General features: G+C 45.9%; 1 protein-coding gene across 3 annotated transcripts in view; it reads left to right on the forward strand.

Annotated features, from left to right (window-relative positions):
• Window positions 1-14,119, forward strand: part of ADK (adenosine kinase) — a 200,871-nt gene that overhangs the window by 170,897 nt on the left and 15,855 nt on the right. For all 3 annotated transcript variants that reach the window (XM_083502793.1, XM_083502795.1, XM_083502794.1), the window contains exon 10: window positions 12,191-12,277. In XM_083502793.1, coding sequence (XP_083358919.1) covers window positions 12,191-12,277 — 87 coding nt within the window. The remainder of the gene's footprint in view (window positions 1-12,190; window positions 12,278-14,119) is intronic.

Genomic DNA, 14,119 nt, shown 5'->3' on the forward strand with positions numbered 1-14,119 from the left:
TAGGTTTGATCTTCTTGCAGTCCATGGGACTCTCAAGACTCTCCTCCAGCACCATAATTCAAAAGCATCAATTCTTCGGCGATCAGCCTTCTTTATGGTCCAGCTCTCACTTCCATACATCACTACTGGGAAAACCATAACTTTAACTATGCGGACCTTTGTTGGCAAGGTGATGTCTCTGCTTTTTAAGATGCTGCCTAGGTTTGTCATCACTTTTCTCCCAAGAAGCAGGCGTCTTTTAATTTCGTGACTGCTGTCACCATCTGCAGTGATCATGAAGCCCAAGAAAGTAAAATCTCTCACTGTCAACATTAAAGCCAACATTAGCACTTTAATTTGAGACCAGTAACAGGTAGGTAACTGACATAGCTGGAACAAAATCAGAGTTACGTGTTCTGATCTTCAGGGTAAAATCTATGTGATGTTTCTCACTTACTTGCAAATAGTTACTTTCTTCCAGATTCAAAAGTTATTTGTACCCTTGAAACATAAGATGCTCTTTATATCCATTGTTATCATCTCTCAGACTTGCAGTAGGTGGAAGGGCAATTTGCACTATCTGCCCACCTCAGGCTTTCCAGTGCCTTAGATGAGTCCCACCAATAGCGTTCCAGTTATGCCACTGAAGGAGCCATGTAGACTGGGAGTGATCTCTTGATTTCTAACAAACCTTTTCCTACCCTAGAATTCCTAAAGGGTGCTGTGCTTTGCAGTCTCTTTTCCTTTGGTCTCTCAGTCTGTATTCTGGGACCAGAGGAAGTGTCTTGCCACAACCTACGTTGGGGCTCCAAATGAGCTCGCTAACTCTATGTCTGAGAAGAGAAGACTCCCTGGAAAAGACCCTGATGTTGGGAAAGATGGAGGGCACAAGGGGAAGGGGACGACAGAGGACGAGATGGTTGGACAGTGTTCTCGAAGCTACGAACATGAGTTTGACCAAACTGCGGGAGGCAGTGGAAGACAGGAGTGCCTGGTGTGCTCTGGTCCATGGGGTCATGAAGAGTCAGACACGACTAAACGACTAAACAACAACCTCTATGTCACAAAATAATGATCAAGTTTTCCAGCTCTCTAGAACTTTTCATCTGGCAGGATGTTAATCAGAAAGGAACTGGGAGTGGTATAGTTACTCCCTAGGCTGCTGTTTGTAACCGTCTTGAACTGGAACTCTGGAGAAGGAATGCTTCTCCCTCAGAGCAATCTATTCCTTCATTCTACGTACTAAGCCACATCGAAACTTGGGAGGTGTTTTTTGTCATGTAGCTAGTCCCTAATTGTTAAAGGCTTTTAAATGCCCCAACCAGCTCTTTGAATTGGGCCTGGAAGCCGCTTTAGATGATGAAGCGCTGCCTTAATATGTTCAAATGTTTCGTTCCGGTTAGTTATCCCGCAGCCGTTTTCTGGACCTCTTTAAAAGGCAGCCCCACAAACAACACACAGCAGTAATCCATCTTCCAGTAGATTAGTGAAAGCAGAGTGTGTCTTCTACCATGACAGTGAATTGCATGGCCATCGCTGACAAGAATCCCCAAAGGAGGTTCCATGCATGACATTATGTGGAGCGTACAGAGAATTCCTGCCCTAGGGTCCCTGCAGCAAAAAATCCCTTCCTTCCTATTCATAGTGATGAATGTTTGGCTAATAAGTGACAATTCCGCACCCTTGAAGTCAGGGAAAGAGAATTGTACATTTGGCTAATTTATGAATAGAAAGTCGCCTATGCGCTTTTATAATGTGTGGGGTTTTTTGAGGGGGGGTTATTGGTTTTTTAAATTTTGATTATATATTTTGTGTTTTTTTTTATTTTGTTCTGTGAACCGCCCTGAGATCTCCGGGTATAGGGCGGTATATAAATTCAGATAGTCATAATCATAATCATAGCTGGATCAATTGTAAATGGAGATGTGAAGTTAATGCAACAATGCCAAGGAAGAGAACTAACAACTTCATTGACCCCTGCTCTTCTCTGAAGAAGCTGGTTCATCAATTGATGTCTTGGTTGCAGCACCAAGTCTGCTAACACAGAATAACAGACTGCTTGATCTGGCTTTGCCGGCATTTGTTTTTTGTGTGAAAAGCCTTCAGCGCTTCCATCTTGGCAGAAAGATTCAAGATGTGCACTTTTTGAAAAACACAACAGTGTTCAGCTGCATGTGGAACGTGCTGATGAACGCCGAGCTTACCCAAGTAGCTGTCTCGGCAGTCAGCAGGAATAAAATGGCAACAAAGCCGAAGGATAAAAGAAATGTTGACAGAACAAGGTGAGCCAAAAGATGATAAACACCTGTGGGGGGAAACAGGTGCCAGTATAAATGTGGCGCTTTGTACATGTGGCACCGTGTTGCTTCATCTCCATATCAGAAAGGACAACCTGCCTTCAAAAAAATACATAGCAAGAAGAATCTCTGTTAGAGTTCAGGGTCGTGTCATTAGTTGTTTTAGAAAATTCGCTTTCAAGTACAGCTGTGAAATTGCAAATAAAGAAATTAAATTTAAAGGCAGTTGGCGAAAGGTAATTCCAGCTAGTCTCTCCTGTAAGACCGTGTTATCTTTATCTCTCCAGGTAGATTTTCATTGGAAGCCGCCCAGAGTGGCTGGGGAAATGCAGCCAGATGGGTGGGGTATAAATAATATATTATTATTATTATTATTATTATTATTATTATTATTACGAACAGAAACCAGAATCAAAGGCCTAGAAAGGCCTACAGGCCCAGCCTCACTCCCAAAGAGAGGTCAAGCTTTAGATAGTTGAACCATTGTATTAAGTGTGGTGGTTGTCACAGGCAACAGTTGTTTGGATCCTTAAAGTAGGGTTGAATAACCTGCTCCTATCGCCCCTCACTATTGGCCATGCTATCTGGGGCTGATGGGAGTTGGAGTCGGCCATCTGGAAGGCCACAGGTTCCCATCCTCGGCTACCATTTTCTCAAACTTGGGTCTCCAGCTCTTGCTGGACTACAACTCCCACCATCCCTGACCACTGGTTATGCTAGCTAGGGATGATGGGAGTTGTAGTCCAACAACAGCCGGAGACCCAAGTTTGAGAAACATTGCAATGGTGCGGAATTTCTCAGCTATCCAATTTACTGCAAGGAGGGAGTGCCGTTTTAACCATCTGCCTCCGGCTGGTTCTCAGAGAGCACCACAGAAAACTCTCTGTACGTCACAAGTACACTACAGAAAATTACTTTCAGCATAAATTAACAAGAGGGTTCATGCCAATGAACCACTGCTGATAGGGGAGGTGAGAAGTCCCCATGTTTGTGTCCTATCATCTCTGTCATTTCAGAAATTGCAGGCAATAACTTGCATCAGAGGACTTTGTCGGGCTGGGCAGTAGGTTTCCCCACAAACGTTTTGCCTATCACTGGCAAAACATATCAACCCTTATTGTAACTCAATAGCTTGTTGACTTGATAATTTGAGTAGCACAGAGCATTAGGCCAAATACACAGGAACAGTAAATGAAAGGATACAGCTCAATTGATTTCAGCCGATTCCCGCTGCATGAGCGCACACAGATAATGTAGCCCCTTATCTGTACAGTAAATCAATTTCTATTTTCCTCCCTTTGCTCTTCATTCATAACAATTAGTAGCTCCAAGGAGAAAAATGTCCACAGATTTGACAAAGTATTTAGTTTTTGTCCTTTTGCCAGAATGTTCCCAACGTGCTATTTTCCACATATGCGTGCTTAAATTTGGAGGGGGGTATTTTAAAAAAAACCAAAACAGATTAATGGGTCAAAAAGGAAAACCTAAAACCAAAATGTAGTTAGATAATAGTGCTGTAAAGCAATGTTTTAAAATAAGGGTAATTTAAAATGACAGGCTATGTCATAAACTTGACTACGTTCTTGAAAAGTGAAAGAGGGATATTTTTAATTTATGCCTTCTAGCCTAGTTGGCTGTTGAGTTCATATTGAGCAACATGATGGGTATTTTTATAGTTTTAGGTTTTACTGTAAATTGTTGGGGGCGGGGAGTATCTTACTAAGCCACATTCTGTTTCTTTTATGAGTAGCTTTATCCCAGAGCTATGTTTTTAAAGGTTTGCTGTGCAAACGCACGATTCAGGAGCTCTTGCTAGAAAATGCCTGTCAAAACTGTGATTATGATAACTAGCATCCTAATGAGTTGTGTTCCATATGTGGGAAATAATCTATAAACTAAATAAACTGTTGCATAATTTATACTAAAATGTGCATATAATTATTTTGAAGGGAGGTAAATCCTATACATTCCAATTACAGCAGCAATTAAGTGAAATCATTTGGATACTAATTAGGTGATCCTAAAAGGATCATAGACTTGTGTACTTAATTATCAAAGGAACAATCAACAACTCATTTAGGATGAATAAATTTATATCATTTGGAGGGTCAGATCCTTCACTGGTTGCTAATGCCACGCTTTCAGAATTAATCCCACTGAGATCAGTGTGATTTACTCCATGTTTTGATGCAGTTGGGAGCTGAATCTAACCCTTAGGGATTAGCAGAAATTTCAAATCTCATTGTACAAGCATCATCTTCTCCTTCATATAGATATAAAAGCTACATGAGTCTTGAGAAAAGCCACTTAGTAAGCAAACCTCTGTTCTTAGAAGCAGGAAAAAAATTAGTAGTCTGCGGAGATCTTAATTAAAGGAAACAGAGTTTACAAAGCCTGAGGGAGGAATTGGTGGAACCAAAAGAAGAGTATAACCCTGTAATTTTACTAAACACATCAGTGATAAAATCAGAAATAAGGGTTTAAATGTGTACCTGTAGTAGGGCATGACAGCAGCCGTGTTCAGACAATCAAATCCTGACTTAAAAACCCAATATTTGCAGAAGCTCTGTTCACCTACCTGTAGCATTTGCCTGCTTCATTTGTCTCTTTAGCTGGCAAACAAGTCAGGAAGCCACTTAACCACAGATTTCCATGGCATCCAAATGAGAAACTGGGATGTGTTGGCACTTGAGGGTTTACCCTTACAAAAGTAACTTTCTACATTAGCCCACATTCTGCTATGCTGTAATTTTTATAGGGATATACCATCCAACTTTACATCTGGAGACCTCAGATGAATTCTTTGCCTTCATCTTAATGGGCAAATTCTAAGCCTCAGCATAGCTGTCAACTTTTCCCTTTTCTTGCGAGGAATCCTATTCGGAATAAGGGAATTTCCCTTTAAAAAAGGGAAACGTTGACAGCTATGAACCTCAGATCACAGAAAACCACACTGATCTTGGTGGAACTAATTCTGAAAAAGTGGCATTAGAAACTAGAGGAGGATCTGACCCTCCTCCATATGAAATAAATTTATTCATCATAAATTATCTAGGTCTTAATTATCTAGCTGCGGCTGTCTTGATTGTATTTGATGCTGATGAACGGTAGACCAAATAAACAGAAACTTGTAGTTCTGACTTCTGACTTCAGCGGCCGTGTCAATAGCATGGAGACGTGGTATGTTTTGGCAGTTCAGTGGAACAGTTCCAACTCCTATGAAAAGCAAACCTAGTGGGCAAAGATGGACTTTTCCAATATATATTAACTGTTGCTCTTTTAAAAGGTTGTGGCACATGGTATCAAAATAAGATCAAGCAACTTGCATGCGCATGCAAGTTTACGAAACTTGTCTCCTATCCCCTGTGGATTTTTCATTCAAGCCTAAAATGACAATCACAAACTTACTTCAAGGATATACAAGTTTTGGGTTGGAAGTTCTGTACACACCTAGGGAGCGCAGAATAGCCCTGTGTCTATTTTGCTGTCAGCCCATGCCGTATAATCCCCCACAACAACCCTGTGACGTAGGTTAGACTGAGAGGCAGTAACTGTCTGAAGTCCCCACCCAATGAGCTTCATGACCCAGTGAGGATTTGAACCCAGATCTCCCAGGTCCTAGGTAGACACTCTAACCCCTACACCTCACACACTGCATGATTAACTCACATTGCATCTATTTTATATGGCTTTTGTGGGCAGGAAGGGAAGTTGCTCTGTTGTTAGATGGCAGTCTTATCAACAGCTATCAGCTAACTTAACTACCTGTATTTAAAGCATTTATAACCCTCCTTTTAAATGAATTTTCAAAGTGGCTAACAGTAGGAGGTAAGCAGACATCACTACAAAACCACAACAGAAATTAAAACATAAAAACAGTGAACTAATTGCAATTTGGTAGTGCCAGTAGCAACAAACCCTGTAAAAAGCTTGGGGGTGTGTGGGTACTTTATCTATTTTAATCTAAAAATCAGCCTGACAAGTAGAGCAAATTCCAAAGGCAAAGTGAAATCGGGGGGGGTTCTGTTTGTCTGAAATGTGTTCATGTGTCAAAAGTAGTTAATTCCCGTAAGGGTTGAGAGATGTTGTGGGACATAAAAGAAGACTCACGTGAGCTATACCAGTAACCATACGGTTTTATCCTAGAGCAGTGTTTCCCAAACGTTTTTGGGCAACGGCACACCTGTTTACCGGAAAAAAATCTCGCGGCACACCACCATTAAAGCCCCGCCCCGTGACGTCAGCGCGCAGCGTCACGCCGGGAGGGACGCACAAAAGTGAAAGTTTTTTCCCTTCCCCTTGCCGGGGTGGGAGGAGGCAGCAGAGCGAGGGACTGAGGGACGGCGGCAGCTGAGGCGGCGGCGATAGCGGGCGGAGGAGGAGCCGTCGCCGGGAGTTGCTGCTGCTGCTGTTGCTGCTGCTGCCCGGACATGCCGGCCTCCTCCTCCTCCGCTGTCTCGCAAGCAACCCACCCTCCCCCCGCTTCCCCAGACCGTCTCCCCCCCCACCGCCGTGTCCCCTACCTGTGCTGCAGCCCCACTAGCCCCAGCGTGATCACATGGGGCACGTCCAGCTCCGTGGGCCACAGGCCGGAGGCGATGCACCCGAACACGCCGCACTCCTCCCGAATCCCCAGCTCCTCGAATTCCATGGTGCCCGAGCGAACACGTGTTGTTGTCAGCGCAGCTGCTTCTGTTATTGCCGCTGCTGCCTCCTGCCGCCGCCGCCGCCTGGGTTTGAGGGGGGGGGCGGAGGAGGAGGAGAAGGAGGCGGCGGCCTCAGAGGCGCGAGTTCCTCTCCGCGCCCACCCCTTGCGCCCGCCTCATTTACATGCATACATTACGAAGGGGCGAAATTCCCCGCCTCGGGGCTGCTCCGCGTGGTGGAGTTGGTTTCCCCACCCCAGAGGAGCAGAGCAAGAGAGGTCGCCTTCGGGGCGGGGGGGGGCTACTTTGTATCTGCCTTTGGACACAAGTTAGCTCCCGCTCGCTCTTTCTCTCTCCCCACAAGTTAACTTTGTTTCCCTCTCTCTTTCTCTCCGCGCGCGCGCGCTTCTGAGAGCGAGTTTTGCCCAGTGGCTCCGAGAGTGTAAACGGCTGGCTGAAGTGCTGAGGAGACCGCGAAGGGCGGAGGGAGCTGGGCTTTGCGCGCGACGGAAGGGGTTATTCCCCCCCCCTTATGGAAACGGGGTTTGAGGGAATAAGGGGTAGGGAGGAGACTTCGGTTTTTGCGCGACTGAGCAGGGGAAGGGGGCGTCGGCGGGCGCTCGCCTCAGATTGGAGAAACGCTACCAAAGGGTTGTGAGCGGGGGGGGGGGTGTTAAAAACATCCCTCCCTCCGTGGGTGGAGGAAAGGGGGCTGGGAGGCAGGATGTGGCCCCGGCGGAGAGTTTTAGGTGGCCCAACCCCTTCCCTTTCCCAATGAGGTGGAAGCATTGGCGGGTTTCTGCAACCGCGCCCCGCCCCCTTCTGCCGTCCGTGCCCCCCCCTCCCTTCGTACGCAGCCCCAAAAGTGCCTCCGGACTCCGAACGCGCTTCTTTTTCGGGTCGCTTCCCTCTCGCGCGCTGCTCACTTGGTTTTGTTCTCTCCTAGGCGCCCGACTCGCCCGCCTCCCTCCCACGGCACACCAGCCGGTGTCTCACGGCACACTAGTGTGCCGCGGAACACCGGTTGGGAAACACTGTCCTAGAGCAAGACATTTGGTGGGCTGTTCTTTTTCCTGCAGGAAAATCTGCTGTGAAATCTACCTAAATTTCACAATATCTTTTTCCTTCACAAATCCCAAAGTGTCTGGCAGCATGTGTGGCATGCAATATCATGCCTTTGACTGGTTCACATCCTGAATTTATATCCTAACGTAAGCAAGATGGGACCAAACAAAGAAAGTGCTAAATGTAAGCTTTGGGAAATGTGTATCAAAAGGTGGAGATGTTTTCAAGCTTGGTTGGATCCCATTGAAGACAGTGGGAGAAGCATTTGATCATCTTGGGCATTCCTTGAGCACTGCTGAATGGAGAGCAAAAGACGGCAATGCAAATATGTTGTTGCCTTCTGTACTGTCACCCTTCCTGTGATAATTTCAGAAGGGAAGGAAATATACTCCACACAGTTTAATGGACACTTTGCTTTATTGGTATGTTGCATGTTTTAGGGCTCAGATGAAACAGATTCGGGGGTGGAACTCTCACAAAAATTAAGCCTTGGGGAGGAGATGAGCCTGCGTGATGCTGCCTGTATTGTTTGATTTCTGGGCCCAATTCAGAGTGTTGTTTTTTTACCCATAAAGCCTTAAACTGCTCAGAACTGCAGTACCTCAAGGATGCTTCTCCCCATATGAACTGATCCAGACCCTGCAACCATCATCTGAGGCCCGTCTTTGTGTGAGGGTAGCAACTTGAGAATGGGCCTTTCCTGCGGTGGCTCCCCTCTTGAGGAATGCTCTCCCTAGGGAAGCTCACCTGGCGCCTAAAGATATGTAATGAAGGCTCCAGGCAAAAGCATTTCTCTATAACCATTCCAATTAAAATTCTGTGGCCTTTTAAATGTGCTTGTGGGAGGGGGTTTTGTGTTCTCACTTTGGATTTTTATGTCGTGGACCGCTGTGTGATCTTTAGATGAAGGGCAGCATACAAATTAAATGAATAAAATATGGCCGAATGTTGGGGGGGGTTATGTTCAGTGCCTTTTAAAGCTTCAACCTTTTGGGGATGGCTTGCTTTGTGCAAGGAAGAGAGTAAAGGTAAAGGGACCCCTGACCATTAAGTCCAGTCGTGACCGACTCTGGGGTTGCGGCGCTCATCTCGCTTTATTGGCCGAGGGAGCCGGCGTACAGCTTCCGGGTCATGTGGCCAGCATGACTAAGCCGCTTCTGGTGAACCAGAGCAGCGCACGGAAACACTGTTTACTTTCCCACCGGAGCGGTACATATTTATCTGCTTGCACTTTGTCGTGCTTTCGAACTGCTAGGTTGGCAGGAGCAGGGACCGAGCAACGGGAACTCACCCCTTTGCAGGGATTTGAACCGCTGACCTTCTGATCGGCAAACCCTAGGCTCTGTGGTTTAACCCATGGTGCCACCCGCGTCCCTAAGGAAGAGAGTAGCTGGCCCTTAATTTCTACAGAGCGGGACACCAGGGCTGAAATTCACCTTTGAGCCCTGTTATGTGTTTCTGCTCCTTTATCCTAAGGGTCCAACTACATGTAATAGGGGCATTCCATGACTGGAGCTCCTGGAGTCTGTTTATGCTGCAGAGAGCAGGTATAGAGACACCCTGCCCCATCTGCATCAGGGTGCAGTGTGAAGTGAGGAGGAGATCCAAGTCTTTGTCACTATGCTGATTCTTTGCCACTTTGCTTGGAGCAGAGAGAAGAGCCAGGCGGCCCTTGTGTTGCTGCTGAGGCTGACTGGGGCACCAGCCTGCTCAGGACCACTCTCCCTGGTGCATCAACCCAGCTCAGCCCCACGCTCTGGCTAACCCATCTCTTGCAGGCACACACTTCTCATTGTGTGAATTTGCTCCTCACTTGGGCTCGGGAAGAAAACCATGCACTCTCTGTTACAGCCAGTGGCGTAGCGTGGGTTGTCAGCACCCGGGGCAAGGCAAGTAATTTGCGCCCCCTAACCCGTGGATTTGCGCCCCCTAACCCGTGGATTTGTGCCCCCTAACCCGTGGATTTGCGCCCCCTAACCCTAACCCCCAGATGTTGCGCCCGGTGCGCCCAGCCCCCCCTGCACCCCCCACGCTACACCACTGGTTACAGCACCCGAGCACAAAGGGCTGGGAGAGGAAACATAGTGCTGTAGCACTTAGGGGCGCTTCGGGGGGTTTCCGTTGTTGTTTGTGACATTTGCGGAGGTCTCTGCAGTCTCCCTGCTGCGCCCTTCCTTTCTCATGACTCTTGTAATCACCAGTTCCAGAACACTCTAGAGTTTCCTGACAGTGCTTAGCTGAGATTGCCTCCATACACCCCCCCCCTTACTGACAGCTCACTTCCACCCACATTACTTAAACAAGCGTAACTCGGGGAGCTAACCATCAGTTTGCAAATTTCTGGGTGAGAGACCTGAACTGTGCGCGTGTGTGCGTAATAAACGGCATTAATTCATTGGAACTCATTGCTGGTGCTTGCGATTGCGGGTCGATTTTATTCTTTTCTATTGCTTTTCAATTAAAAACATGCAGAAGGCTTGGCCGCTTTTATACATTGGCCCACCCTTCTTAGGTGTGTGACCCTTGTGGCCTCCCCTGCTTTAATGGCAATAGTTCAGAGTTAATGCACTGCAAATGGAGGGATATCTACCCCAGCCAACAGACTACCGTGTGTATAAAGCTGGGTTAGCTTTAATTGATTTATTAGATTAGATTCAGTAAACAGGTACCTGCCGTAATCTGCGGGGGGGGGGGTGTTGTTGGCAGCTGTCTGTCTTGAGAGACAATGGAGTGTGCCTCCAGGGGTGAAGTCAAACTGCTGTGTTAGCACCAGAGTGACCTCCCCGGGGCATAAGCCTGGGCATTGTGTACAGAGGTCCTGGGCTGCTCAGCCTCACGGATGTGGTCCAAAGGAAAGCAGAGCACTTTGACACCAGCTTAGCTGCAGGAGTTGCCAGAAGGGGCAGATGAAGGTGATAGACTACATGGGACTGGCTGAAATGACTGACAGAATCCGTGACCAGGGGAAAGAGATGGCGGATGAAGAGTGGAAGAAATTTAGAATTTATCTTAAGAAACATTGTAAAATTAATGAATGTTAAAATGTTGAAGTTTTAGACAAAAGGGGATTACAGCTGTAAAAGGTTAAGTAAAAGAATAGAATAAGGGAAAATGCAATAAAACTAAGGGGTAGGATTTGTGGAAACAAATTTGGGAATTGGGATGCAGAAAGGGGAGGTATGGGGAAGTCGGGGAAGTAAGGTTTATGAAAAAAGGATCTGAAATTATACATGTTTGTTTATGTGTTTGTTCGTTTTGTATTGTGTTATGTTTGTGTTTATAAAAACTGTGAAAAACCAATTTAAAATTTATTTTAAAAAGGAGTTGCCAGAAGGAGCTATGCAAGGCTCAATCCAGCTTCCTTGCTTGAACTGTTTTACATGATTGCTCTCGATCTTCCTAAACATTTTGACAACTGTGTAGTGTGCTACATCATGCTGCCACATTCCTCATAGTGGTACCTATGTACATTTTTTAAAAACAAACAAACCCGCCAATGAAAGCTCCTATGGTCTCCTGGGAGGGGAGTTGCTTGTTTCCCCCCATCTCATCTGCCTCCCAAAGCACATTTGGTGTATTCCTTCAATGACTGTGAGACGGAACTTGTATAGCCTCCTATGACTCTGGTAATTTACACATTAACAAGGTGGTAATTATGTTTTTATCACATCCTTATGACATTACCCCCTGGAAAGCCCTAGCTGATTAATTAGTAGTACGTATTTAATCTGTGACCCCGACACTCCAAAATTATTGCACCCACACATTACAAGTTACATGGAGAATGGTACACAATTTTTAAATCACTTGAAACAGTCGGCTAGCAGAACTGTAATACCGGGGGGGGGGGGGAGGACCAAGACTAGGAAATGTTTCCATTAAGACCGTAAAACCAAACCAAACACCTAGGGTCACTTTTTCTTCAAAACAGATGTTGTTCCAGCGTGTTTCGTCTAGAAAGGCACAAAGGCCATGCTCTTTACTGCTTCTTCGCATGGCCCAGGTTGTTTCAAGGCATCTTTTATTGCATCCATTGGCTTCCAGAAGCTCTGATCTAATCCATGCTCCAACTGAGATGCTTTGCGAAGCAATTTTTTGGTTATCGGTTCTTATGAGGCGATCCTTCCTTCTTTGCAGCGTATTAATTCTGGATGGTATCAATTGTTTCCTCAGGCATCTTTTTCTTTCTTTCCCCCCTTGTAGAAAATGAAGTAAGAGCCTTCCCGGTCTTAATTAGTGACCAGAGCGAGATCGTGGACACAAACGGAGCTGGCGATGCCTTCGTGGGAGGTACGTGCCATTTGCATTATACCTTTTATTTGGAAGTGCCCCCCCCCTCCATCCTTTATTCGAGAACATGGGCAGGTGGGGGCAGGGTGTTCCTTTCCTGAAGTACAGAATGTCAGATTGTTCTTTTCAAGCTTCCACTTTCCTCCCTAAGATTGTGTTTTAATAGACTGCTAATTCTCCCAGGGAAAAATGTGTTTTGTGGCTTTAAAGATAATGTGCTCCTATGCAACATCCACATTGTTTTCACGAGATTAATTGTATCTGTCAGAATGTTGCATAAACAAGCTGCATCAAATATGTTATGCAGCGTACTCAGAATCCCTCGTGGCTTTAAAATTTTAGCACATTGCTGTTCTTTTAAACAAGTTGTGGTGAATATTAAAGAGTATGTAAATAACCGAGCGTAACGTTTGAATTATTTTTCCCCCTCCTCTTCTGTGCGTCTGGTTCCTAGGCAGTTGATGTGCGAATACAAAAAGACTACAAAGAGTTAAAAAACAAAGGCTAAAAGTCAGAAGTAAAGTAACATCTGCTGCTACTTTTATATCCATTTGCAACCATAATATTTTTTGGCATTGGAGTGTTACATCTATATTTTTGTAGCTGTTGTGGTTCAAAATATCTCAACATAAGCCCTAACAAGTTCTCTTGGTTACTGCAATCTCTGTGTCTTGCAATATGTTTTTTGAAGGCTTTTACTATAGTGAGGGGCACGGGTGGCGCTGTGGGTTAAACCACAGAGCCTAAGACTTGCCGATCAGAAGGTCGGTAGTTCGAATCCCGCGACGGGGTGAGCTCCCGTTGCTCGGTCCCAGCTCCTGCCAACCTAGCAGTTCAAAAGCACGTCAAAGTGCAAGTAGATAAATAGGCGGGAAGGTAAACGACGTTTCCGTGCGCTGCTCTGGTTTGCCAGAAGTGGCTTAGTCATGCTGGCCACATGACCCAGAAGCTGTACGCCGGCTCCCTCGGCCAATAAAGTGAGATGAGCGCCGCAACCCCAGAGTCGGTCACGACTGGACCTAATGGTCAGGGGTCCCTTTACCTTTACTTACTACAGTGAGCTTCAAGGCATCATATCGGATCTTAGCTTTTCTCCAAATAGACTTGCGGAGTCTCAGGGTTTGACCTGAAGTTTCAGAAATTTAGCCACCACCTTAAGTTCTTGCGGGGAAAGGACTAGCATCTCAGGGTAAAGGGACGGAGTATTTTCTGCTCGGACTGAGAACTTTTGCTTATTAACTGCCCATCATCAGTCTCTACCCTAAGCCATTGGGCTCAGCCAGACTCTATCCTTTGCATGATCTATGGCACACCATTTTAGACTCAGGGAACCTGACAACTTTATCTTTCAAAAACACCACCCAAAGAATTGATTTCTAGAGCGAGCCCCATGAGGCCCAATTCCATGTTATGTCGCACCTATCAATCACTTTCATACAAGGCACATTTTAACCTGGGAGGATTATTTGCAATAATAATACTGTCGTACCTTGGAAGTCAAACAGGATCCGTTCCGGAAGTCCATTCGACTTCCAAAACGTTCAAAAACCAAATCACGGCTTCTGATTTGCTGCAAGAAGCTCCTGCAGCCAAACAGAAGCTGCAGATGCCCTGTCGGACGTTCGGCTTCCAAAAATAGTTTGCAAACCAGAACAGTCACTTCCGGGTTTCCGATGTCCGGGAGCCAAAACCTTTGGGAACTAAGCTGTTCGAAAACCAAGGTACGATTGTACTTGGACTAAAACATTTATAGCCTTGCCTTCAGGAAAGTATTGAAAGCAACGAGTTGTTGTTGTTTAATGGGGGCAAGCACTGAATAGTAGGGGCCAGACAGAAAAATTG

The sequence above is a fragment of the Podarcis liolepis genome (genome assembly GCF_965112155.1).
Source record: "Podarcis liolepis genome assembly, chromosome: 5".
Classification (NCBI taxonomy): domain Eukaryota; kingdom Metazoa; phylum Chordata; class Lepidosauria; order Squamata; family Lacertidae; genus Podarcis; species Podarcis liolepis.